This window comes from Columba livia, chromosome 14, assembly GCF_036013475.1.
Source record: "Columba livia isolate bColLiv1 breed racing homer chromosome 14, bColLiv1.pat.W.v2, whole genome shotgun sequence".
NCBI classification, from domain to species: domain Eukaryota; kingdom Metazoa; phylum Chordata; class Aves; order Columbiformes; family Columbidae; genus Columba; species Columba livia.
This window is the reverse complement of record NC_088615.1, coordinates 428,794-455,433: the sequence shown is the minus strand read 5'-3', so window position 1 is coordinate 455,433 and position 26,640 is coordinate 428,794. Positions and strand designations below refer to the sequence as shown.

The following is a 26,640-nucleotide window of genomic DNA, read 5'->3' as shown; positions in this document are numbered from 1 at the left end:
GTCACTGTTAACATTCCCGCTGTTACACACTCACTATTCATTTCTGTGCACTATTTGTTTTGTGTGGAAAAACGGAAACCTTTAGGGTTGTCATCCTCTGGTCTTGCAGACAAAGAGGACAGCGTGGTGAATTCCACTGTGCGTCGTACAGACCGCTGCCATGTAGTGAATCCTCCAAACGCTGCCCTGGCAAAGCTCAGGTTAGTGAAACAAAGTCCATGTATGAAAAACAAATTTGTGTCCAGTAGCCACAGAGCTGATCTGCATTGGGGCATAAAATCTTTGTGCCGGCTTTGTACTCTCAGTTAGTGTGGAGAAGGAATGTCAAGCTGCAGTTAGTGTTAGTGTAGCAAAGCTTCTATCCAGTAGTCTCTGTAGAGCGTGTCCTCCCTCCAGAGTAACTTCAGATTCTGAGATCCTGCTCTGCCTTAAATTCTAGTGACCCCTAGCCGGAGAGCCGCCGCACTTCACACGCTGCAGCTATTCAGTGCTGTTATTTTCAGCGTGTTCTCCTAACTGGAGCTCTGACCGAAACCTTGCAGGGATTGCTGTGTTTTAAAATTCTCTTCAGATTCAGCCTCCTGGGTACTGTTGTTTTCATTAGGAAAAGGGCATCCGACAGCACACCCCGCAGCGGGTAGAGTGGCCACGCTGTGCTGCGCCAAGGGCCGCGGGAGCCTGTGAGCTGGGTAAGCTCTGCACACGCACACGCTTGCTTTTTCTAAGCTGGGTCTGTTTGATAGTAGCAATTTTAAAACCACGGTTTAAAAGCCCATTATACTGCTGTGTCCCAGCAATTCTTCATTGCTGGAGATGTTATGTTTGGTGGTGTGCAGTGGCTCAAACCTCAGCCCAGGGACGCATCCTGCCGTGCTGATGGAATCTGTCTGGGATGCTCCGTACGACAGAGCTGACCATGCTCTTTTTTCACCCCCATCTGCCAGTAAGTTCATTAGACCAGTGTAACTGTTGCAGTTTAACAAGCTACAGGCAAGGCGTGTAATTTGTTGGACGCGGTTGATCCCTTCGTGAAAGCGTACAGCTGCACCCCACCGGTCTCCCGTAAGTAGGAGGTATCCCTCCTCCTCCTGTCGTGGGGAGAGAAAGGCCGGAGATGTGCTGTGTCCAGATGGACAATGTTCTCGATCCTGTGACCACAAGCAAAGCTTGTGGCTTAAAGTTGTAACTTGGGTGTTATTGAGAGCCGGTGTGAGGAAGAGCTCTGCAAAATCAGACTCAGCATGGCCTGAATCTCCAGTTCTTTTCAGGAGGAAAGCCCTTAAAGAGCTAGAGACAGGAGCAGTCCCGGGGGATGCAGCTGATGTCCTGGGTACCATGATGGAGCCACAAAACTTCTGCTACATGAACTCCCCCATCTCCCAAACTGTTTAACATTTTCTTATTTTCTGGATAAACTAAGACCCAGAACAGGCAGGAAATACCCATACCCAGGTCCTCTTGCCCGTGGGAGGAACTGGGGCATTATTCCTGCCAGGCATGGACCATTTTGATTCTTGAGGATAAAGGCAGCTGTCAAATATGAACTGAGAAAGCTCTCCAAACCCTAAAAGGGCTTTTAATTGTTTAGGTTATGCATCTCTGCCTAGAGCTTTCCAAAGCCTTTTGTTTGAGCCAACGTGTGATGTTGGCACTGTTTCACATGATCTGCTGGAGACAACAACGCTTTTGTGCACTGTCACACTTGAAGCTGTGTCCTTGGAGAAGGAGTCTCCTCTCCTGAGTTTTCTTCAGCAAATCTCATCTCTCATGACTTTTAAGGGCCCATCAGAGTAATATCAAGGAATGTTCTTGCTTGACCCCTGGGGCAGGATGGCAGTTTGTTTATTAATAGACAGTAGTTTGATCCTCAGCTGGAATAAATGAGTCCTTGCTTCTATATGGGTTGGACGGGGTAGCTAAAGCCAGGGGCAGATTTGCCCATCCCGAAAAACCTTTCTCTGTGCTCGTGTGGGGACAGAGCTGCTGCAGGGGAGCCCTGGGTGCTCCGGGCCGCCCCCGGGCCGCTAGCAGCGGGGACGGGCCGCGGGGGCCGCGGGGGCTGCGGGGACGGGAAGGCGAGAGCCGCCGGCCCCCGGCGACCCCGAGCAGGGCTCCGTGCCCGCGGCGGCGCGGGGACAGTGCGGGACAGTGCGGGTCCGCAGTGACCCGCTGTGGCCAAGGACAGAACTGCGGGCCTTGTTTCAAAGTCGATTAAACGTGTATATCGATGCCTATACTTTTGAACACGGACTCACCCGCAAAGCGTAGGAAGTACCTCTAATTCAGTAGAATCTTCGGGTACCCACGTGAAAGTGAGCCCACTTTAACCACGAGAGATGTCACCCGTGGATATTAACATCTGACACACGAAAGACATAACATAAAGTTCACCAGAGAGTAACAGCTGAGATATGGCTGCTAAGTATAATTTCACTTCTTTTAGAGCTCAGGGGTTTTGAGAAATACGTACTGTAAGTATAGCTAAATGTCTCTATTTTTGTAAGCCAGTGTTACAAATCAGTTTGGTACTTGAAACAAAAATATGGCTGGCTGAATAGTTAAAATTGTAAAAGAGTAAAAGAGAATGAAATGGGCTAATTCCTCTGACTTCCAGCTGTCCTGGAGCAAGGACTGCTCTCCCCAGGAGCCCCGGGAGTCTGAGCCTGCTCCAAGCACTCCCGAGAGCAGGAGAGTCCGTGCCCAAAGGAATGGACAACGGCATGGAAACGTGGTGTCTGCTTTTTGACAGGATCCTTTCCAATCGGAATGCGCTCAGACAGAGGAGGTGGCATGTCCGCTGGGACTCGACCTTACAAAAAGCAAAGTAGCTCGGGCTGTGCTCAGAGGGACCTCGCTTTACTGCAGGTGTGGGCTGGGCAGTGATCAGCGTTACGGAACGTGAGCAGGGCCGGGCTGCAGGCAGTGCCCGGCACCCGGTGGGACTGGCCCCTCCTGAAGAGTTAACTCTTGCTGTGAGACAGGCTGCACCTGGGCAGCGGGGCTGGAGCTACCGAGCCCGACCCTCCCCTTAGCAAAGGCAATTCAGACCTGTGGCGGCTCTCGCGTTAAGGAGCAGACCCCAGGCTGACCAGCAGCGCAGGAAACAGCTCGGCAGCACATCTCGGAGCGGCAGAAGGTTTTCCGTTGTGCCGGCAGATCAGAGCAGGCGGTCCCTCCGCCGGCCGCAGGTGTCACCGCAGCGCGGCTGAGGCTCCTGCGGCCGGGAGGCGCCGCCCGAGGGACGGGACACGGCGCGACACCCACCGCGCGGGTCCCCACGCGTGCGGCTTCGCCTTCGCCCGAGTCGCGAGGGGAAACTCCGCCCGGAGCGGGACCCACGTGGCACCCGGCGGCTCCTCCAGCCCCTCCGGGACCCTCCGGTTGCGGCGGCTCCTCCGGCGCCGGCGTCTTCCGGCCGCCCCGCAGGTTGTCGCCGCCCGGGCCGGCGGCTGCTCGGCCGCGCTCCCGCCCCTCCCGAGGTAGGTGCTGCTTCGGCTGTGCTCCCGGAGCGGGGTCTGCACCACCCCGGGCTGACCCGCCCCCGCGGTCGCGCGCTGCCGGTGATGCCGCCGGCTGCAGGGCCGGGGTCCGCAGCGCCGGCTGCCGCGGTGCGCGGTCCGGGCGGGTTCGCACGGCGCTGCCGGAGCGAGAGCTCCAGCGGGGACAGAGCTCGAGGTGACACCCGCGACACCCGCTCCGGTCCGCCCTGAACTTAGCGGTGGTTATGGAAGAGTTCAAAATGCGCTTTAGTTTCTCTGGGACAGAAATGATGGGGTAACGTCACGTACTGCTGCATTACCGCCCAGTTTCAGCTGTTCAACAGAACAGCAGCACCTTTGACTCTAAGCGGTACTTAATCAATGAAGAAATGGGGAAAGAAGTTACCTGTGACCCCCTCTGAGTCAGCGGTCCTCTTCCGAAGAGGCTCTGTAGTCACCCAGCCTCGTTTATGGCCGTTACATCTGAAGGTGCATTTTTCCTCGGAAGTGTAAGTTTTGGGGCTTGAAAAAAGGTGCTGTTGTGGCTTTCTTTCAGACTGAAGGCTCAATCCGTTCCCTCCAGAGGCACAGATGGGGATTGCAAACATTTGCTGCTTCATTTGTTTTATTGTTGGATCTTGTTTCAATTCTCTGATATGAGAAATGGAGATTTTAGTTTAATAGTTCACACTGGGGTTTTTTTGGCCTTTTGGGAAACGCAAATTCGCCTGCTCCTTGCTGGGCATGGTGAGATCCGTGTGAACCGCAGCAGCAGCGTTGGCGGCTGGGGGTGGGGGCTGTAAAACGCTTTGGAGAGATGGTGCCTTTGTGCTGGCTCTGATGGGCTCGGTGCTGGGGAAGCCCCGGGGGGGCTGGTGGACAGACCTGACCTCCCATAGGGTGAGAGGAACAGCAGCCACTGCAGCCGGCAATGGACCGTACGTCCGAAGGTTTTCCTTTCTTCCTCAGATCCAAACAAACTTTTAAAGAAACTGAATGGTAACTACGCCTTGATTTGCCATGAAATCTTTCCATTAAAAAAAAAAAAAAAAAAAGGTATGATTTTGTTCCAAATGAAGGACTTCTGTAACGGTATAAATCAAAAGGTTGACACTTAATTTCTTCTCATATAGCTTTTACACTTCCACGTTACCTTAGTAGTCAAAACTGCCTGTCTGGTTTTATCTGGCCCAGTCACTGTGTCCTTTTATTTTGGATATTGACCTCACTACAATTAGCTATACTTTATCATCTCTAAATCAGTCATAAGATCATGGAAGCTACAAAATGTAGTGTGTTGGATGATACAGCAAACATGAGCCAGATCCTCGGCTCTTTTGGTCTGTTGGTCTATTTCTGCGCGTCCCTCAGTGGGCAGCAGGTACAAGGTTATGATGTTACTGGCTTTCTCTACTAAAGTCCATTATAATGCACTTTTTCCCTGACACTCAGTTTTATCTCCAGAGCAGAGAACCTCCAGTGAGAAATTTGCAAGCTGCAAAATGCTTCTTAATGCTGAATGACGATGAATTTTTGCCTCCTGCCCCCTCCAGGATGCAGCAGCAGAACGTTGCCTGGCTCTGCTGGGAGTGACCGCGGGTGACAGCGCCCTGGAGGCACCGGCTTACCGCAGAGAAGCAGAGAGAGCTGAGCCGGGGCTGAACGCGCCATGGGAGCAAACACCTCCAGCCAGTCACCACCCCTCGATGGAAATGAAGATGGTAAGAGCTCTCCCTATATTGCCTGGGACTGCAAAGTCCACATGCACAGACTGACTCGGGGTCACCACAGCTCCCATGCTGGGGCTGCAGACGCCCCCAGGTCTCAGTGGGCAGAGGTGTGTCCTGGTCGGCAGCAGCCGTGCGCCGTGGGGTCCCGCAGAGCCGCGCTCGGCTGCCAGGAGGGCTTGTTGCCCCCTCGCTGCGGCCGCGCGCTGGGACGGTCACTGCTGGCAGGGTTGGGTTTGGGTGTCCATGGGACGCTGCCAGGGGTTTGAAGGCAGAGAAGAAATGTCGCCGTTCTGGAGGCAGGAGAGGTTTGTTCTGGAGATCACGGCACCGGGGGGCTGGTGTGGAGTGTGGTGGGAGCGATGCGTGTTCCCGTCCCTGCTTGGGGCCTGGGGGGGCGGCCGCCGAGGAGACCCGCTCGGCAGCCGCAGAGCTGGAGGCTCCTGGTGACGGCCCAGCTGGCGCGGGGACACCAGCGCTCAGGCCTGGTTGGCTGGAAAGGAGAACGCGGTGCTGAGAGCAGCGCTGGGGGCCGGTGTCACTGTGCTGCCAAGATTATAGAGACAGTCATTAAAAGATTATTCCATAAATATATTTCCTGTTGCATGAGTCAGCTTGTTAACTGCCAGTATGGGCTTTCACCTGCGTAAAATAATAATAAAACACATATGTAGATACAAACAAATGCATGGAAACAAAAGTAAAATGTATAATAATCTAGATGATTCGTAAACTGCTGTCCCAAAGGTAAAAGCTGCAGTCAGGGAGGATGTAATCCTGATGACTGGGGGTGTAAGGGAGAAGGGGGGGGACGCTGGCCGAATCCCAGTCTGTGTCACTCGGCTCCTTGAGGAAAGAGGCCTCGAGTGGTTCGTTGCTGGTCTGTTGGGTTTCTGTAGGCTCGGGGGTCGCCCAGGTACGGTGTCCACACTGGTGCACTTGTGCTTTCATGGCCATGCTCAACATTAAAAAGTGGTAGCACATTTTTTTCCTCAAATTAGTCATATTTTAATATACTGGGGGCAGAGAAATTCACCTGAAATGCAAATGTCCCCTACCAACTTTTCCATTATCTTGAGAAATTTGTGACCAGAGACTGTATCAACTTAGATGTCACAATCCTGTCCTTATTCTAATTTCGATTAAAACTGAAACATCCTCGGTACGGAGGGACTTGCGCTGTCACTCCCGATCCTGTGGTAGCACTGGCTTCCTGAGGCTGCAGAGCGGAGGAGGAAAGGCGAGAGGAAATGTCGTAGAAATGCAGGGAATTTCAGTGGTGAAAGGAAGACGAGTCTCAGCAGAGCGTGCGTGTGGTGCGAGCCGTGCGGGGACGGGAGGCCCTGGCCCCGAAGCATCGACCTCACCCGTTCGGTGGAGCCCGGGGGCTTTGGCAGGGTTAACTTGTCTCTGCTGAGAACGTTTTTCATGGCTAATTGAGTTCTGTATTTTTTATCTAAATATTGTTCCTTGAACCTGGGTCTAGAAGTGCAACCATGCTTTCAAAATGGTATTTCATGGCTATGCTTCAGTTGGTTCTTTATAGCTGTTGTATTATCTTCCTTGGCATCTCCTAAACATAATTCGTCTGAGTTGGCATATCGCACGAGTTTTGTCTCTGAAGGGCAAATGCTTTGGCTTTTTCATTGTTCGAGGTGCCATCAGGCGGTGCAACGGGGCTTGTCGAAGCTGTGGGTGTGGAGTCGGGATGGAGAGCACGTGTTCGGTTCCTGATTTGGACACCACAAATTCCAGTACTCTAGGCAAGTGAGACTGAAAATCAGGGGTGGTAGGAAAGCTGAAACAGAGAGAGGTTAAAACATGATCGTACCCAGTTTGAGAGCCTTAAATAAAAAGTGTGCAATTTAGCTTGCTTACGACCAGCTCAGTTATAGACTCGTGTTTAAAATGTTAGGGAAAACATTAATATTAAAAGACAAGGAGGTAGAGAGTGTTTACATGTTCAGGCTGGACCTCTGTGTTATTCCAGGTTTGAAAAAGGGCTTCTCTACCTAAAAGCCATTTTTTCCAGGTCTTATAACTGGAAACCATAAACTTTGCTTTGGTTAGATTGTGGCATCCTACCTGACAAGATTACGGCGATGACAAGACAATTGTTTTCAATTCAGCGTGCTCTTCTAAAACACGGGGGACCCAGCAGTGTGCTGCTCCTGCCCAGGTGCGCAGCGGCTGTTTCCAGCCTGTGCGGTGGAGCCGGTTCGGGCAGGTTCAGGGGCCCGTCTGGCTGGGGCAGTTTGACCTTCCTGCATCATGTTTGTGTTGAAGGAAACTCTGCTTGGTTGATTTCTTTGGAAAATACGTGTATTATTTTTAAAGAAAAAGTCCACTAGTAAAGTACGAGTATGCTTGCCTGTAGTTGTGTGCTGGCAAGGACCTAGTAGGTGTGTGTCCTGTTGTCCTTGTCTTAGCTTAGAGACAGGACGTGGCCCAAGGAGAAAAGGGTTGGCTGGTATCACGTGCCAGTCTGTAACGAGGAGGATTTGTCTGTCGCCGTGGCAGAGTGATTAACAACAGCTTCCTCACCGGCCATCTCTCCTAATAAAAACCTTTGGGGACCCGAGGGGCACGAGGCAAATTAACTCTGCGATCCAAGCCCATCACATCAGTGGTATCTCTCAGTGAAGAGGTCACACCAATTAAAGCTCATGAGTTACTATAAACCCATCAGAGGCCTTTTTCTGACGCCTGAGTGCGCGTTCGTCCCGGTGCGGCATGTTCGGCGGGCGCGGAGCAGCCCGGGCCGAGGCCGCCCGCGCTGCTGGCACCGCGCCGCTCCTGCGGCGTCTCAGACAAGCGCTGGCAGGTTCGGAGTGTTTGGCTCGGTGTTCGCTGCCGTGGGGCCTCATCCAGCAGCCGGCAGCAGGGCTTGAGCCCAGGACAGTTAATCTGAGTTTGCTGTGCAGTGATTTGATTTGCTGTTCCTCTGGATCTGTTTATTGCCTGAGATGAAACACAGGCAGCTTCATACTGGCTGACCAGAAACACTCGATAGGTGGACTCCTTCAGATTAGCACTTACAGAACAACCTCCTCTGCTGTGCAGGTGTCACCTCCCAGCCCCTTCTCCAGCCGGGGACCAGGAGGTGCAGGGAGGTGTTCACGTCCCCCGTCTTGGTGCTCGGTCTGCGGAGCTGCCGCTTGTTTCCCGGCTGCTCCAGGAGCTGGTGCTCAGCGCTGCTGAGCACGCCTGGCTCGGTTATCCAGCGGTTGTGCACAGCACCACGAGGGTGCGGTGACCCAGCTGCCCATTTACGTCTTCACGTGGTATAAATGTCTTTGTGTTTGGTTTCAGCAGGAACACGATGAGACTTCCACGTTTAACGGGCAGGGCAGAGTGTAAACCTTTCCTCGATGGTTCCCTGTCTGATCTGCTGTTGAAAACGGCCGACCCAGGGAACTTGCCTTTGCAGCTGATCTCAAAGAAAAAAGAGCCTGTTAAACACCAGGTTTTAAACAGCACCAAAATTTCCAAAAGCAACAGAAAGTTGCTGGGGTATCCCTTGTTTTTATCAGCTCTTCTCTTATGGAGGAAAAGTAGAGATAATGTCATATCATCAAATGGTTGCTCAGCCATTTAATATTTGCGTGTTTGCTCTTTCTTGCAGTCACCTTTGACCATTTTGAAATTTTGCGAGCTATTGGGAAGGGAAGCTTCGGAAAAGTAAGTATCTTGTGAACTAATCACCGTTTGGTCAGCTGAAAGTGGGACTGAGAAATGAGTTAATTAGAGGCTCGTGTGAGAGTAAAGAAAGGAACCGTCCATTGTCAGTGGGTTTGACCTGAGCTTCAGCTCCCGGTGACCAAGAAAGAACCAGAGCCCGATTCCTCAACCATTCTGTAGCTGCAAATTATATTACAGGAGATTAAAATGAAATACTGATAAATCAAATGAGCTGAATTGCATTATGTTTCTGGATAAGCATTTTCTGAGATTCCCCACTGAACTGAACATCATGATGCGTTTTTAATAAGGAGCTACAATCAACATGACAGGCCTGGCAGTTTTTTAAGGGGACATTTCTCTGAGAAACACAGCGTTTGTTATAGGCTGGTTTTATTTTTCTGCCGTTATGGAATTCCATGCCTGCGTACACTGACAGAATTCTGGAGGGTCATTTGTCCCCTCGTGCAGGCTCAGGAACTCTGAGTCTTTCACCAAAGCAGCATTTCTTTCTAGATTTGATGGAATATAAGAAAGGTTAAAATTCAAGCCCCAGTACTCCTCCAGCAAAGCCCAAGGTGCTTTGTGGGCTGAATGGAACTTACCAAGAAGGAGGAGATCAGATGCTGCTCCCCCGTTTCTAACCTGTAGTTCTGTGGGGCAAAAGGCTCTTCCAGCCAGTAACTGACGTGTGAGGGACTGACACAACCGAGATCAGCGAGCGCTATTAAATAAAGTGCTATTAATGAGTGTTGACTTGTTCCCCATCTCCTGTCTGTGATAAATCCCTTCCCATCACCTTTCTCCCTTGGCCGAAAGCCGGGTGAGGGTTTACTGGTGATGCCCAGGGCGGCGGCGGCGGCAGCGCGTGCAGCTGGGACGTGGCAGCGTGGACTTCGAAGCCACCGGAGAACGTTCGCGTGACCGGGCTGTATGAGCCCAAGTTTGCTGACAGATCTTCTCTGATTTATCCCTCGATTTGCTCACTTAGGTCTGCGTTGTGCAAAAGAACGATACCAAGAAGATGTATGCCATGAAATACATGAATAAACAGAAGTGTGTGGAGCGTAATGAAGTAAGAAATGTTTTCAAGGAGCTGCAGATTATGCAGGGCCTGGAACACCCCTTCTTAGTTAATTTATGGTAAGATATTGCCCCTGCGTGTACCGGCTCAGTCAGCATGGTCAGTCAGAGACGGCTTTCAGAGACCTGCCCGCCGTCCTGCCACAAGCCGGTCCCTGGGGCAGCCGGGCGCCGCCGCGGCGCGGGACGGTGCGGGCACGCCTGCGGTGCTGGGGCCGTCCCGGCGCTGCCCGCGGGGCGAGCGGCTGCTCTGCGGAGCGTGTGTGCACCACGGGCCGGTCCCGCGGGTCGTGTTGGACGCAGGCTCTGCTTTCGGGGAATCCTGATGAATTAAATGTTAACCCCTTTGCCCCCAGACAAGTCTGAGGGTTGGTTTGTGTGTTCCCCGCGGTTTCCTCCCGGCGGGTATCGCTGGGGACTGTAACGCGCTCTGTTACTCGTGTCCCCTCGTGCAGCCGGGGGCCGATCGCCGAGCAGTGCTCGGTTCGCAGGTTTCTCTGGGCGCTGCCTGCTTCTCGCCACCCCCAATTCTGATGTTGTGGTTTATTTTGTACTTTAAACAGCCTGCCTTAATACCTTATTGATATTTCACTGAATTGATGCTAGTCAGCAAAGATAAAAGCAACTTATAATTGAATTTACTGACAGAAAAATAATACCACTCAAATTTTATTGCAGAAACCCATATATCTGTAGGGAAAATGTGTACATAAAAGAGTCTCTTTCCTTAAGAGTACCTGAGAAATGCAGCCTACGTGCTCTCTTATAATTCTTTTTCAACCACTAGCAGTGGGATTGACCAGCGGAGTGATAAAAGATGCGCTAATTCTTGCCCTTCACTTGATTCAGCGTTTTGCCGCAGTGTGCCAGTAGAAAGGGATTTTAAATAAGCCTCTTTTACTGTTAGAGCCAGACAGGTGAATTTCATTAGGACACCAGCAACATTTCAAGGTATGTGGTCTCAGACACTACATGATCCAGCAGCCAATATCCTGTAGTTATAGGATTCTTCTGGCGGGGTGGGTAATTACATTTATTAGATACTGGATTTATTTTTGGAATGAGGTGGAACGTATCGATGCTAAACACAAAAAATGAGGCTAACGGTCACAAATCTTTGAGTAACTTTGTGTTCCTTTCCGAAATCTCTTGTGACATGAGTGCTGTGAGCTGGACTCTCAGGCGTGAGTCCGGGGGCCTCCCCAAGGTCAAAACACGTGGTCTGCGCCCTCGGTCAGCGCCGCCCGCAGCCCCGATAAACTGTGGGAGCTGCGCCGCCCGCCCGGCTCCCCGCGCGGCCCTCGGAGGGGAACGAGCAGCAGCCCGCGGGCGGGCGGCGGGTTTGGATGTGCCTTTGGTTTCCAAGTGGCCAACAGTAACAAGTTCAGCATAAAAACATTATGTTCCTGCTCTTCTAGGGGCCTGTTGCTAATTGTTCATACAAGCTGCTCTGACTTGGTTATGGATCTGAAGCTAAATTATTGTCATCTCAATTATTTTGAGAATGTAGGTGGTAGGAGTTTATTCACAGCAGGAAATGGAGCATGAAAAGGTCTTGAAATTATTGTTTACCAAGTGAAAAAGTTCGAAGAAATTATGAGCACTCCCAGATGTAGCATACGTCCCTTTTTAACTTGTCTTTTTTTAATATCCTCATTCTTGAACCGTGCTTATGCGGTTCAGGTACTCCTTCCAGGATGCGGAAGATATGTTCATGGTTGTAGACCTGCTGCTCGGAGGGGACCTGCGCTACCATCTCCAACAGAACGTGCGGTTCCAAGAGGGCACCGTGAAGCTCTTCATCTGCGAGCTGGTGCTGGCCCTCGACTACCTCCAGAGCAGGCACATCATCCACAGGTCAGCGGGCGCCTCGCGCACCGGTGCTCGGGGGCTCCGGCGGGCGACTCGTTCCTCTTTGTTGGGAAAGGACAAATAGAAGCTTAAGAGCTGAACAAAATATTCCCCCACGTGCATTTGCTTTTATGTAAAACACCAGGCTTCCTAGGGAAAAGCACTTTGTATACAACAGGGAGCATGTTTTTTCTCCCTCTGGGATAGCTATCTTACAGCATAGTTGACTTGTTTGCTGATCCTGCAAGAGGCTGTCTCTAGTAGGTTTAATTGGCTGTAGCTCGTTAATATCCATCCTCCTCCAGGGAGGGCCGACGTCAGCATTCAGAATTTCTCTGCTGTCACACTTGAAGGAGTCTCCCTTGTGCTCCCCTCTGTACGCACCGAACGTCAGGGAACGGGACCAAACGCAGCTTTTTCCTTTGTATCAGCTTAAATCGCTCCCTAGAAGTGGTGAGAGTTTCTTTTTTGCCACCAAGATTTTTCGTGGCCAGTGAAAAAATATTTGCTCTTCCCACACATTTGAAGACATTCAAAATAAAAGAGGAGGAACAGCTTTTCCCTGGTTGGAGAGGCAGCGTTTGGCTCCGGACAGACAGACGTGCACAGACAGACGTGCGGCTGTTTCCTGCTGGTCCTGGGCAGTGCAACCTCAGGGGTCCAAGGGTTTGATTTAGCAGCTGCTAACAAGGGTATGGACGGGGGGCTAGCAGGGGGTTGGTAAAGGTGGGGAAAAGCTTATCTCGTTTATCAATATCACTCCAGAAGAGCATTCTTTTGAGGTGTAAAAACAAAGTGTGGTACAAAACTTTACATGGAAACAATTGCGGTTGTTGGTAAGGGAAGGAACATGCTATTCAAGGGCTGCTGACGATCAGGGCTGTTCCTGTCCGCCGGGTTTGGTGCCGTTTCTGGGCTGTGGGAGCAGGACGGCTGGGGCTTGGCGTGCCGCAGCACCGGGAGGGCCCCAGGGCACCAGGGAGGTTTTGCTCCGCTGCGGCTGGAGCGCAGGGGACGGCTCCTGCTGCCTCAGGAGTCTCGTCTCTCATGCTGCTTGGTTTGTGCAGTCCCTGCGTGGGTTTCTAGCCGCTGCACCGGGCCGTGGCGGGCGGTCCGTCCGCCGGCCCGCACGGGCTCTGCCGCGGGCTGGGACACGAGCCCGACGTGCGGGATGGGAACGCTGCGCCGGCCGTCTGCGCCTGGCACCTGCTCACCAGCACCAAATAATGGATGAGCATGGATTAAACATGAATTAAACCAGCAGCCTGGGCTCTGTCTGTCCTGGGCAGCGAGGGCTCCATCCTGACACTGTTGGCTTGGCCCGAACAAATGGGGTGGGACTCAGCTATATGTGTTTAAAGTGAATCAAGTACAACAAAACATGCATGGCAGTCTGTAAAATTTGCAAGTTATTTAATTAACAGTGTAATGTAAGTTGTTTAATTGACACTGTAACCAAATGGGACGGTATTAGATTGATAAAGTGACTCAGCTGAGTCAATGGCACTGCGACATCTGGAGCTGGGAACATCAGGAGCCAGGCAAGCGATTGCTTGTTTTGTCTGAACAAACCTGTGCAGAGGCAGCAAACACAGACCCATGGCTGGAATTATTTCCACCAACATACAGAAGAGTGAGGAATATTTGTTAATTTTTTCAGGCTAGGAAATTATATAGCTAGTTTATTTAAAAAATAAATATACAAATAATCAAGGTGCCTGTCCCTGTGTGACGGGGATGGCACAAGAACAGTGACTGGTATTTGTAACCCGCTGGTTTGGGTGAGAAGATGCCAGAGAACTGTAATCTGCTCCACGATAATCAGGTACATAGTCTTCTCTTGGTTCCAGGTGGCTGGGTGAGTTCAAACCTGATCCTAGTGACGGCGTTTCCAAAGATAAAACACTGAAGGAGCTCGTCTGTCCCCCGGAGCCCCGGCCGGGCGGGTGGCGCGGGACGGCGCGGTCGGTGCCCTGGCGGTGCACCGGCTGCCGAGCCTGGCTCAGTGTGGGAGCAGGTGAACGGGACTGGTGTAATTAGCTCATTAAAGACAGGTAATGGCTTGTAAAGTCACTCAGGCGGACACAGGTGGCGTATCAGGTGTACGTTGTTTCCCTTCAACAGAAAGCATTTCCCTGCAGCACTGCTATAGGCATTATTATTTTGTACTTTTGTTTCTGTTCAGGAGTAAAACTTGTGAGGAACCTTTTTGTCTCTAGAACAAAGATGTTGATCTAATTTAATTTTGCTGAGGAAATGGGGAACAGCTCTCGGTATAGTATTGAAACAGACTAAGAAGTAAAAAGAAGGAAACACTAGAAGCAGCTCTAGCGTTGCAAGTGGACTGCCTGGGTGCTGTTGGACAAACCGCAGCGTCCTTCGCAGCCGTGGCCCTGCACCACTTGTTCTGCTCTTGCCTTGCAATTATTCTCTTCTGCCTAAGTCAAAGCCTGCAGGAACATCAGAGTCGAAGAGCCCCAGCAATGGCACCTTTAGGGCACCATGTTCCTGCAAGTGTGTTCCCCCAGAACCTGGCCTTCCCTGAAGTGACCGCAGCCCTGTTTCTTGTCACTCTTCTAGGCTAACGCTGTCTCCCCTTCTCTGCTTTTTTTTCCTAGAGACATCAAGCCCGACAACATTTTACTGGACGAGCATGGTAAGTGCCAGTTGCTTTGTGGTCGTGCATAAGCATAGAAGCGGAGTCAGAAACAGGACACCCAAGTTAACGATGAGGTGCCTGCCGTTCTCTCAGCCGCTGTTGCTTTCCCCGCTCGGTTCAGCGGGGAACAGGACCATCCCTTTGCACTTCGCTGCCTTTTGCTCCGTGAGGTCAGCGTGTGCTCCGCCGGGGCGCGGGTGCTCCTGAGCTCCTCTGGCTGGCATAACGTGTCTCCAGCAGGTGTTAGCAGGGATCACACGTTGTGCTGCTTGTGATCAGGTGCCTAGCAGACCTTGTTTTAAGACCTGGGCTGGTTATATTATAGGTGTTGCTATCACTTTTTCTTCAGTCTTTTCCTGAGGCAAAGCTCTATCTGTATTCTTGCATTATTCTCTAGGCACATTATTTTTGTCCTGGTAAATGCTCTCACAGTGAAGACTTGTCTGATATCTATTAGCTTTTAACTCCTTAGGAAAGCACTTTATCATTTCATATTTTTTGAAAATCCACGTAAATGGTTTGTTTTGAGAAATCTTAATTAGCAACTACAGCAAGGCGCTCAGAGCGAAAAAGCCAGTGCAGGGACAAGGCACGTCTGAATTCATCATCCCTCCAGGGGCTGTTACAGAGATACCGATGCTCACAAGGAATCGCAGCGTGACCAGAGTTGCCTGGCAGCACCCAAGCCCAGACTCCACCTGTTTTGCATACAACCTCTATTTTCAAAGTGCTGCTAATTATTTATTTAGGAGCTGTCAGCAGAGCTGCTTCTGCCTCCCGGTGCAGCAGCCTCTGTCCGGCCCTGTTCGGCACTGCTGCCTCGTGCACAGACCGATGCACAGACCTGTCCTCCCTCCCTGTCCCGCCAGCGCCCACCGATGCCCCGGGACCTGCTGGTCCAGCCCCGGCACCGCCGCGGCCTCAGCACCGCCCTGGCACCGCCATGGCCACGGCACCACCACGGCCTCAGCACCGCCCTGACACCACCATGGCACGGCACCGCCATGGCCTCAGCACCGCCATGGCATGGCACCGCCGCGGCCTCAGGCCATGCGGGGCTGCTGCAGTCCACCCTCACCAGCAGACCCTTGGCGACCTGTGGCCATCTTCCGCTGGCCCCTGTGCCCCGTAGGACGGCCGACGCAGCCACCCGAGAGGGAGCTGGGAGCACTAGAGCCGTGGAAACGTAGGTCAGTGTCCCCCAAAGAGGGGAGAAACAGGGGAAGAAAGATCTGCTTGTCTCTGCAGTCGCGTTCAGCTCAGCAGGAACTTCTATAATGACACTGCAATTTGGGTTCATTTTTGAGACTATTATCTGCTCGCTGTGATGTTTTAACTGCCTGTTCCAGGGGTTTCATTATTTTCTGTGGATGTACCCTTGACTTCAGTGTCCTTCTGACTCTGACTACTTGTACATCTTCCCTTCACCCATGGCAGCAAAGGTGTGTCCTCTCGTGCATACAGAAAGCTTTGTGCACACACTGTTCAGTCCTTCCCCAGAGCGGCTGTTGTTGTAGCATGATTATCTATATTTAGCTTAGGAGATTGTGCTTGTTTTTCAGTCTCTCTTTCCCCACGGAATGGAGCTGAGCTCCCCGTTCCCTCTTCTCTCCCTTCACCAGGCTTTCACAACTGCAATCACAAGATAGATGCTATTTGCTAACATCAATTTTTTATAATGTTCTTGATGGAGACCAGTCACCTGAGAGTGTGAAGCACCAAAGACCTTCAGCAATCAGACTTCAGTCCTTCAGTTTTTTAGACTTTTCTTGCCACCCAGCTCTCTCTTTGGCCCATTGTCCTTCCCAGCTGTGAGACCTTTCCACCTGCAACTTGTCACCCTCTCAGATTCACACCCCGAGAGGCGCCTGTGTCTGTCATGAACTGCAGCACCTTTTTGCTGGTGTTCATCGCCGGGGCTGCAGGAACCCTTGTGCACATCATCTGACCTTTGTGCAGGAGCCTCCTGCAGGTGTTGGACACACCTTGAAATGAGTTGTCCTGCTGTGACTGCCACCAACGCAGCACATGCCTCATGTGTTTGGCTCTGTCACCCTGGGCAGTGACTTTCTGTATTACCATATCCATTTCAGCTAAGAAATTAAAGAGAGCCATAAGTAAAGTGGAATATCAGGCAAATGTCTTTCTGTGCAATAAATAAAGCAGTTGTTCAAGACCAGAGACTTGGATCAGGTCCCACAATGAAACCACCCTTAGCAGATGACCACCTTCAACAGTCATTCCAAGCACAAAGTGGTTTCCTCCTTTAACGTTAAGTCTGTTGATTTGGCTCGATGACAGCACAGCTCACCTGGGAATAAAATAATATAACAGATGGCAGCTTCCAGGAATTGTGGCTAATTAATCAGGAGGTTTTGCCCAGGTCATTTTTCTAATAAAATTGAAGGAAAGCCCTGTTTCATCTCTATTAGAGCTGAGAGGTTTTTTGCAAGAGGCTGAAGTGGCTTTGCTCGGTATTATTTCTTGTACTGCTGCCGAAAGGCTCTCCAGGGCCACGCTAGATGGGTGAGTTTGTGCCGATGCAGGCGCTGCACACGTGCCCTTTGTCTGTCTAATCTCAGGTAAGAAAGGCACAGCGTGGTCTGTCCAAGAGCCACCGCACCCCACAGTTCCTGTTGTCTCTGCTTTCATAGTCTTCAAAGCGTTATCTTAGTTGAATCTGCTGAAGCCTCATATTTTTTGCATAGAAGATGTTCTAGAAAGGTGAAGGAATTATGTGGTAGCAGATGCTAAATGTAATGAGAATGTTCCTTGCCATAATGCAGAACCGAAGGGTGGACCTGAAAGCACCAGTTCCGGGCAGCCAGGATGGACTCTGGGCAGGACAGCGTGCCCGGGGCGGCGCTGGCTGGAAGGGGTGCGGTCGGAGGTGCTGAGCAGCGGGGAGAACACCGGCCCTGCAGGGTGACCCTCGAGCTCCGCAGCAACAGCCAGCACCTCCCCCGGGCCACCGGCGCCTGCCGCCCCGTCCGCCCGGCCTGTGACGCTGCCATCGCTCCTCGGCCTGTTGTGCCACCCGGAGCCGCCTTCCTCAGCATCAGTGACTTGATTTGGTCATTTCCCAAGTGGGCTAGTTTATAAAACTTGTGATCTATTTGAAGTGAATCGTTTAAAAGATGCATACAAAGAAAGGCACATTTGTGCTTGGAATATCAAGTTCTTAATAAGTCTTTAGGATTCACATTTATGAAAACAGCTCCTAGGAAGTGGAATGAGAGCTAGAGATGAAAGAAAAAACAGTGCAAGGACGTAGAGGACAAGACAGTTGTGTGTCACTCTTTTCTCTTGGGTCCTCCCCGTGACTTGACGCCGCTGTGCGGTGGGCAGAGGGCAGCGAGCACCCGGCGGGCGCTGTAAAGTGTGTGTGTTCTCGCTGTTGAAGGTAATGACCAAGGGAGTATTGTCACAGTGTCTCCATCGGCAGAAAAGCCACTTTGATTTGGTCTCTGTGGTTAGAGGAAGCAAGAGCAGTTCAGCCACCCTCTGTTATTGTGGAGGAGGGTGATGAGTCTGCAAAACACAACGAACAAAACATCTGATGCTTTTGATAAGGAGCCCGGCTGTGCCGGGGATGGGCGAGTTCAGGGGCTCGCAGAGGCTGCAGGAGGCCGGGGAGAGGACCGCCCGCGTTGGATCCGGAGAACCGGACTGAGCTTGGCTTGAGGACCCGTGCTGCTGGAATCTTTTCTGGGAGAAAAGTTCAGTCCTCCTTCCCACCAAATTTAGGAAGACTCAGAACAATCATTGCTAAATGACTTCTTGGAGAACTCCATGCTTTTGTTCCCCAAAGGGTAAGTGAGGATCTAACAAGACACCTCTGTAAGCAGCAAAGTTTTCTATCCATTCTCCAATCAGAATATTTTTTCCTGGAAACTCCTTTCCATAGGTCATTTAATTTTCTGATTCAAAGCTGTTTCTAGTGTGAAATTAAAGCAAATCAAGTTACGCTTTAACCTCTGTTTTTCAGGACACGTGCACATCACCGACTTCAATATTGCCACGATGCTGACCAAAGAAGTGCAAGTCACCACAATTGCTGGCACGAAGCCGTATATGGGTAAGAACCGAAGACAACTACATGTTCTTGAATCGCTGTTTTACGGGTTTGATTTGAGAGCTGTGGCGGGAGACATGTGGAGTCCTTTTTGATGGGACTTTGAGCACTTTCTCCCCGGTGAGCGACAAAACGCGCGCGATTGTCTGAGATGAGGAACAACCTGGTGAGGTGCTGCCGTGAGCTGCGCCGGTTACACCCCGGCCAGCTGGAAAACGCCCGTCCGGCTGCCGATCCCACACGCAGGGCAGAGCAGGCGTGCTGCAAACGCGGGTTGTAGTGCCATGGGGCCACGCCGTGCAGCACGCGCAGCCCCTCATAAGGGGACTGCAGAGAACTTACCGTTTGCTTACAAGCCGTATCCGTGCAGCTGCTGGCTTTTCAGATAGCAAGAGGCCGCTGGTTACTGCTCATGCAGGCACAGTTAGCTTAAAGCAAAATGACGTTGCCATAGCTGCGAGCAGTTGGGGCTGGAGCGTGGAGGTGATGAACCAGAGAAATATCTAATGCTTAAAGAACTCTTGTGCAAACACTACATAGCAAAGTCTTTGTAGCCATAAATTCGACTTTCCTAAGTGAAACAAAAATACTAAGAAGCATTTCTATACAGCTAAAATAACCCCTCTCACACGAAATGTACGCTTTGGTATACAGCAGCACTGTCTGTCAGACCCAGCTAATGCAGCCTCCCTACGGCTGTCACACCGTGGGGACCCTCCGCAGCAGCCGCCTGGGCATCTCCGTTCTGCCGAGATGAGCTTTCGCCCTTCGTCACTGGTGCGATCCTTTTCAAAAGGCACGCATGCTCAAACAGAAAGCGTTGATCCCTGGTCTGGTTTACATAGCAATCCTTGCTTCCCAGCTCACACAAGAACTCTACAGTATTGTTTTCCTTAATCTCGAAAGGGACATGTATTGGCCAAGAGAATATTTCAGTCTGTGCCTCCACCCACTTGCTATTAGCAGGTAACCTCCTCATAAAAAGCTGCAGCTCTCGATCTCCGTTCAGTTAAAATGAGGTTTTACCTGCCAAGCGTGCAGTGGGCACTATGTCCAGGTTTACGCTGCACATCAGTGTTTCTGCAGAGCTGCTCTGCTCACCGTGCGAGGCTGTATGCAGGCTCTGCCACACTGAAGCACTTCAAATAAGAACAGAGAGCTCTGAGTGGGACGGGAGCAGCTTTCGCAGGTGAAGACCCGTCTGAGGGCAGGGGGGCTCCCTGGGGGTGAGGAGATGCTCAGGCCGGCTTTCCACCTGGATTCTGTGAACTAGGGTTAGTCCTTATTCCAAAGCACGTTTACTGTGGGATCACGGGCGGGTCCCGTGTCAGCACAGGGAGTTCATCCTCCGTGGGCGGAGGAGCGTGGAGAAGGCCGGTGGGGCTGCCGGTGCCGCGGGAGGGGAGCAGCGCGGGAGCTGCTGGAGTTCTAGTGCTTTGTACAACGTAGGGAATTAATTTGGTCTGGTGATTCTCCTCGTGATTACAGGAATTCTGTGAAGCATTCTGTAATCCACATGAATTGCATTGTGTTTATTGCACATTAAATGTTCCAGTTACAAGGTGATAGCACACCTGTTTCTCAAGGCCATCCCATCATTTACACACGTTAACTAATTAAGTTTTGGAGCAGTCCACTGAAGCAGAAATTACTGATAGTCCCATTTCACCAGCGGGGAGAATAAGGCCCAGAGGAACTGAAATGCTTGTCTGGGTTTTTAGCATGGTAGGGAACGTTCCCGCTGTGCTGGTCGCCAGTGTGGTCAGCGGGCAGGGTGGGGGTTCCCAGATGTGCCCGTCCCCATGCAGCGGTGTTCTGGTGAAGGACTGATCTACCTGCCACATGCTGTTGCTTTGAAGAACAAAGCGAAAGCTGCCCAAGGCGCGGTGATGGGACTGTGCTGTGGCACCCCAGGCGGAGCAGCAAGGGTGCTCCCTGGCGCGGATCAGCCTTTCTGTGTGCCTCACTTCCGCCTGAGGTTACAGCGAGGCCAACTTTCCTTTTCCTGTGTTTTGCAGCCCCTGAAATGTTCAGCTCCACAAAACCCACGGGCTACTCCTTCGCCGTGGACTGGTGGTCGCTGGGGATCACTGCCTACGAGCTGCTCAGGACCCGGGTACGGTGCGCACCCCCATCCGTCTCTTTCCTTGAACACTGTTGGGAGGGTTAATGCTTTATAATGGGGACGGAATGGCCGAGCTGAACTCAAGGCTTTAAGGGTTATTGCAGCACAGGAGGCAGAAACCACATCTTCAGGGTTCCTGTGATCGCAGCGGGAGCTCCAAGAGGGACCGCGGTGACACGAGCAGCACCGAGCGACAGCCCCGGAGCGCGGGCTGGGCCGGGCAAACCAAACCCTAACAGTGACAGCCCCGGGGCGCCGGCTGCAACAGAGTCCACTTGGAGCTCCTTCCTGCAAGGAAAGAAAGGACTTAAAAAAAACAATAACAAGTTCTTGTTGCTGTCGTAATAAGAAAATAAGACAGGGCAGTTTGAGCAAAAGCAAACCACGATGTGTTAATTATGCCCTGCCTGTCACATCCCTGTTCTGTTGGTAACTCAGGTAGGGTTGGGGGAACCTTGCAGACAGATGGTTAGATCAGAGGTTTGGAAGTGCTGCATAAAAAGAATGGGACAAAGTTATCTAAATTACCTTTTCTAAGCTAAGGTTGTTTAAACCTTGTGAAAGGGGAAAGTTCTTTTAGTACAAGAGTATGCAAAACAAGATTTTAAGAAAGTCTATCATAGGTTTTTGCAGAATATCTAAAAAATGTTTTCATGAATCAATTTTAAATAACAGATTTTCAAATGAATTTGAGTATTGCAAATTGTGAGTGATCAAGTTAAGATACATGAAGGGGCCATGGTTGTCTGACGTGCTGGGTAACTAAAGCCATGTGCTCCCTGTAAACATATTAATATCATATTTGAATTTTCCACTGGTAATGTTAAACGAATTGCGGGATTGGTCCTTGCAATGGCTTTTGACTTGACGGCACCATTTCTAAAGATGGGAGTAGAGATGCTGTTAGGAGTCAAACATGATGGTGGCACCGATGGGGAAGTGAGGGGAGACCTTGAGGTCCACCTAGTGTCAGGCCATGTTAAGCACAATGCATCTGATTTGATCTCACAGTTTACAGATGCTATTTTTCAAATGTATTTTTAACACCCTGGACCCCAGAAATACCGTAAAAATCTGGGAATCACGAATCTTTCCAAATGGAAACACTGGGCCGCTGTAAATTGTGCTCCGGGGCAGGCAGGGAGCGGGAGGTCGGCAGCCGGGCGGTGGGGACCCGGCTGCTGCCATTCCGGGTTGGGATCCCGGGCCGGCCCAGCAAACACAAGCTGGCTGGGGGCCCAGGGTTCGCGCTCTGTCTGTGCTGCTGTTTGAACATCTGGTTTTGTCCTTGTTCATGCTGACATGAGTGCTTTGTTCGCTTCAACTGAGCCGTGGTCACACTGGGAGGGACTTTCAGCAGGAGGCTTGAGGAGTGTGGAGAGATGGTTTTGGAGCTTCTGTACTCTAAAAAGATTTCCCAAGCAATCTGAAAAAAACAGACAAATTAAAATGCTTTCCCTGCGGCATTTTTCACAGAGGCCGTATCATATCCGCTCCAACACTTCCGCAAATGAAATCGCTCACGTCTTCAAGACGGCTACAGTGATGTACCCGGCGGCTTGGTCCAGCGGCATGGTGTCGCTGATCAAAAAGGTGAGATGTACCTGCGGCTCGGTGCGGTGCCGCAGGGATTCACTGCAGATGGTGTCCAGAGCTGCTGTCAGTACCTTCAGATGGCGCCCTATGGTGAACGTCAGGGTCCCGGTGTGGTAGGCACGGCAATGGGACAGCCAAGCAGTGGGATAGCCAAACAGTGGGATAACCAGGCAATGGGATAGCCAGGCGGTGGGATAACCAGCCGCGGTGCTGCCTCTCGGAGCGTCTGTGCTGCGAGCGCGGCTGCCGCCAGAGCGTCTCTCTGGGACTTGTGCAGCCTCCACCGCCAGAGCTCCTCCTGCAGCTCCGTGTCACTGGCACGACGTAACCTGGGAGCAGATGTCAATACATCTGTCCAGAAGTTTGTCAAGAAAATGCATAATTTTTTATTATTTTTAAAAAACATTCTTCCCAATAATGAAAAGATTTGCAAGAAGTGCTGATGCTATTGAAATCCTTTGATACCGCGAGGTTAAGCTGTTATCAAAATTGCTTCCAAATCATTACTGGAATGATTCGGAAACTGAAATCATGGCTGAATTGAAGCCGTATCTTCACTAAACAAAAGGATTGCTCGACAGTCAGACAGTTTTGCACCCAGTGGCAGCAAAGCTGAAGTACCGGACCCCGCGCAGTAGCATGAGCAGCAAATTTTGGAAAGTATGTAAATAGTTTTCTAATTTTCAAATAAGTGTAGGCAATAAAGTAGCTTTCATCTATTTTTGTTCCAAATAGTACGTAGAAATATTTTGTCCTCCCTAATGAAATACTCTCAAACTTTTTAAAGGAAATGAGATATCAATTATTTGCCGAGACAGAATCATGGCGTATTTTCCAAGAATAAAATTGAGGAATATCTCCATTTGCTTGAAATTGAACGGAACCAGTATTTCATTACTTCCAATGGCAATATAGGGATATTTACTGCAGACGTTCTCTGTGTGGTTATGTTGGGAGATTCTCCCTGGGCCACAACACGCCACAAGCCATGCAGGCTCCCTTGTGAGTAAATAGCGCAATGTCGCAGTTATTTACATTTCCAACTGCCCCTTGGCACCTGGTCTAACAGGCACATGTGTTATGTATGAGGCCAACCGTGGTTCTGCCCTGGCTCAAACATCGCCTGTGCATTATTGTATTTATAAGGTCCAAGGCAAGTTTTTGCTGAGGACACAGCAGGTGCGCACTGAGACACCGCGCGGTCTGACGGTCCTGCCCCCCAGCCCGCACCCGCGTCAACTCCGACACCGAGGCGCTGGGTCTGCCCGACCTCTGGTGCCGCATCTCAGCGCCTCGCTGTCCCGCCTCTCTCATTTAACACTGCAGTTGCTCGAGATGAACCCCGAGAAGCGTTTCTGTCAGCTGAAAGATGTCCAGGACTTCCCGTATCTGTCAGATGTGAACTGGGATGCTGTTCTCCAGAAAAGGATAACGCCAGGATTCGTTCCCGTGGTAAGGCAATTGGACTTTAAAGGTTCCTGCTGAGCCTGCCCTCGGGCCTGGCACCGGCTCACGGCAGCTTCTTACAAGTTGCCACAAGAGCATCGATGTGGTAAGACAGGGAAAAGAGAGGCAAGGGCAACGTTTTCACTCTCCTGTGGGTGTAATAGCGACTAATGGGAGGTGATGACAAGTGCAGGTGCCCCAAAACAGACCTGCCTTGTCCACAATGTTCCCGGCCCCAAACCGCCTCTCCGAGCTGCTCCGCAAACGCCAACGAGCAGGCGCAGGCTCGTCCGCAGCCTGGACATCACCTGCCCTGCCATGATAACTGTGTCTTCCTGTAGCGACTCCCCCTAACAAGCCACGGTTCATAGTAAAATAACACATAGCAGTAGATTAGTGTTCCGGATCCTTTTTTAATTGGGTTAAAGCAGCACAGAAGTAACATAACCCTTTTGGAAAATAACCCAAGGACTGTTGTGTGCAGTGTTACTCCGACTGTTTTGCAGCCAAACAAAAGGCCTCCACTGAGAATATTTGTTAATTGTGTGTATTTTCCCCCTCCATTGCTGGTTTTCTCTGTGGTGGGTGCACACATATTGCTTTAAAACCAGCCTTGCAGGCTGCTGTGCTCCTCCAGCAGAGGCACCGTCCCCATGGGTGCGGACTCACAGCCAAAGGGCAGAGTAGCAGCAGTGAGCACAAGAAGAGCAATGGCCACACCCTGGCAGTGTCCCCTGGCTGAGGGCCCTGATGAAATATGTAAGAAGTACAGCAGGTGTTCTGGCTATGGGTGCATTTGTAATTAGCTTTACTTTCCACACAATCCAACTCCCAGATGCAGTCGGATTTGTGAGAGACTCTCCACCCTCTGTCCCTCCAGAAAGGCAGACTGAACTGTGACCCAGCCTTCGAACTGGAAGAAATGATCCTAGAATCCAAACCTCTTCACAAGAAAAAGAAGCGCTTGGCCAAGAAGGAGAAGGACGCCAGCAAAGGCAGTTCCTCCCAGGTGAGGGCATGCGGGTACAAACTGTCGGGGAACTCTCCCACTTCCCAAGGAACCTGATTGCCCTCCAGCAAGGCCACAGCAGACTGCTTAACCAGACTGCTTTTTCCCTTGTGACCAAGACTCTTGCACGTCCCGTTGCGGGAAGGCAGCACCTATACACAGCAGTTCTTACGAGAGCCTCAATGCCGTCCTCCCCGTCCTCCCCGCTGCAGTGCTGAAGATGCTCTGTCCCTGCAGATATCTCTGTATCTCTTTGAAACTGCCCTTGTAATGTCTGCCTTTGTCAACTGTGAATGCATTCCCCATCTCTTTATTTTTCTGTTTGCATGTGAAAGGCCTGCCATCTTCAAAAGCACCTAGAGATGCTCCAGAGGGACTTCATTGTCTTCAACAGAGAGAAGTAAGTAGACAAGGAGGCAGCAGCAGAGGCTCTGGACCCTGAGCGGCGGGGTCTGGGTGGGGGTGAGGAGCTCAGAGCCGGGTAGCTGAGGAGAGCAGGTCCTGGGGGGCTGGTTCAGCCCTCATCTGCTGAGGACCCACCCAGCACTGCTGTTCCTGAGCTGGAGGCCACAGCCACCAACTGCATTAATTGCCCTGTTGGTGCAGGGTCTCCAGGCAGCCCCTGCGGGCGAGTGGCGGCTCCGCAGGGACCAGGGCTTGGGCTCCCCCTCACAGCTCCACCATCCCTTTCTCCCCAAGGGCAAGACACCTCCACAGCGACACCCAGGAGAGCACAACCCTGGCCAAAAGCAGAGGTGTGTACCGGGAGGACGATGAGAACAACGACCTCTGAGAGCAGCACAGCCTCTGCTGGAGCTCACCCACCCATGCGCCGTCAATGAGACGGGCGCCGGCCTCGTCCTCCGCTGCCCACGGCCCCGGGCGGGCGCCGGGACACCCGCTCCCTCTGCCTCCCACCCTGGGCAGGGGCAGCGGCCGCAGGTGCTACCTCTGCGGTTTGCCACAGTCATTCACACTCGAATCCTGTTATTTCGCCTTTCTTAGTGGCAGGAATGTGACCGTGACAAAGGATGCTACACCCAGCGTCTACCGTTGGCTTGGCTGGCCAGCATCGCGGTGCTGCCAGCGTCACCCCATAAACCTGTTTATCTGGAGCCCCAGACAAGGGCAATAACCCTGCTCCTCACTGGGAAAATCTATTGCTGCATAAATACCGCTGTACTCAAGTACTCAAATGGTAAGAACATCGGATCTTTACCAATTCCCCAGACTTGTACAACCCTCTCTCCTTGCCCTTTTTCCCCTGTAAACAGCGGCACAGTCTCAGCTTGATCACGGCAAGGCAACAGGGAAAGCTCTTTTAATTACTTGATAGCAGAACTTCACAAAACTTGTAAGTATGAGCAGCCTTCCCTGCCCCGGCACAACTGTCCCGGCACGGCCGCTCAAGGGCTGCTGCATGGACGCCTCACCCTGCCTGAGCTGTAGGCATGTGAAAATAAGTATTTCAAGGTCAAACACTTAAGGAATAAAGAGGTGTATTTATTTAGCACAACCTAAATTGACACAATTTCTGTAATACTTAAGAAACGATCAAGTTGGGTTTTTGCATGCCTTGCAAGCGTTCGAAGGCTGTGCATCACCCTCGGTTTGACAAACACCGTGTTACAGAAGGGGAGCGTTTAACTCACCGGTGCCCGCAGAACCACAGAAAGCAGCCTCCACACCAGCCCACGGGACAACCCAAGCAGCATGTCCAGGCAGGGCTGTGTGCAAGCGGGTCTCTGTCACCACGCGGGTGACAAGGACAGCTCAACAGCCCGCAGTGGCCAGAGACTGGACAGGCAGACTGAACTGACTTTCACAAACACTTGCAGTGTGCTGTTCTGCCGATACCTTTCCTTGTGCGCTGATACCCGGACACCTGCGGCACTGAGCGCCACGCGAG

General features: G+C 51.6%; 1 protein-coding gene across 6 annotated transcripts; it reads left to right on the top strand.

Annotated features, from left to right (window-relative positions):
- The first annotated feature begins 74 nt into the window (after positions 1 to 74).
- STK32A (serine/threonine kinase 32A) lies at positions 75 to 26,247 on the top strand. Of its 6 annotated transcripts, XM_065029375.1 has the most exons (14): positions 2,891 to 3,479; positions 5,033 to 5,200; positions 8,832 to 8,887; positions 9,879 to 10,030; positions 11,654 to 11,827; positions 14,440 to 14,477; positions 18,469 to 18,558; positions 20,574 to 20,671; positions 22,157 to 22,273; positions 23,603 to 23,728; positions 24,603 to 24,731; positions 25,067 to 25,131; positions 25,431 to 25,486; positions 25,737 to 26,247. In XM_065029375.1, exons 2-14 carry the CDS (start codon positions 5,149 to 5,151, stop codon positions 25,748 to 25,750), a joined length of 1,167 nt encoding a protein of 388 aa, XP_064885447.1. In that variant the 5' UTR covers positions 2,891 to 3,479; positions 5,033 to 5,148; the 3' UTR covers positions 25,751 to 26,247. The 6 variants fall into 6 exon arrangements, with proteins under 6 accessions (XP_064885446.1, XP_064885449.1, XP_064885448.1 ...); XM_065029374.1 differs by lacking the exon at positions 2,891 to 3,479 and adding an exon at positions 75 to 200 and having other exon boundaries at positions 25,431 to 26,247; XM_065029372.1 differs by having other exon boundaries at positions 2,894 to 3,479; positions 25,431 to 26,247.
- The last annotated feature ends 393 nt before the right edge of the window (positions 26,248 to 26,640 follow it).

What these genes read in the sequence shown, in the direction of transcription:
- STK32A (XM_065029374.1), top strand. Translation starts at nt 5,149, where the DNA reads ATGGGAGCAAACACCTCCAGCCAGTCACCACCCCTCGATGGAAATGAA. An exon ending in TGGCACGAAGCCGTATATGG is followed by an intron (nt 18,559 to 20,573) that starts GTAAGAACCGAA and finishes TGTGTTTTGCAG; the next exon opens with CCCCTGAAATGTTCAGCTCC. An exon ending in CGCCAGGATTCGTTCCCGTG is followed by an intron (nt 23,729 to 24,602) that starts GTAAGGCAATTG and finishes CTGTCCCTCCAG; the next exon opens with AAAGGCAGACTGAACTGTGA.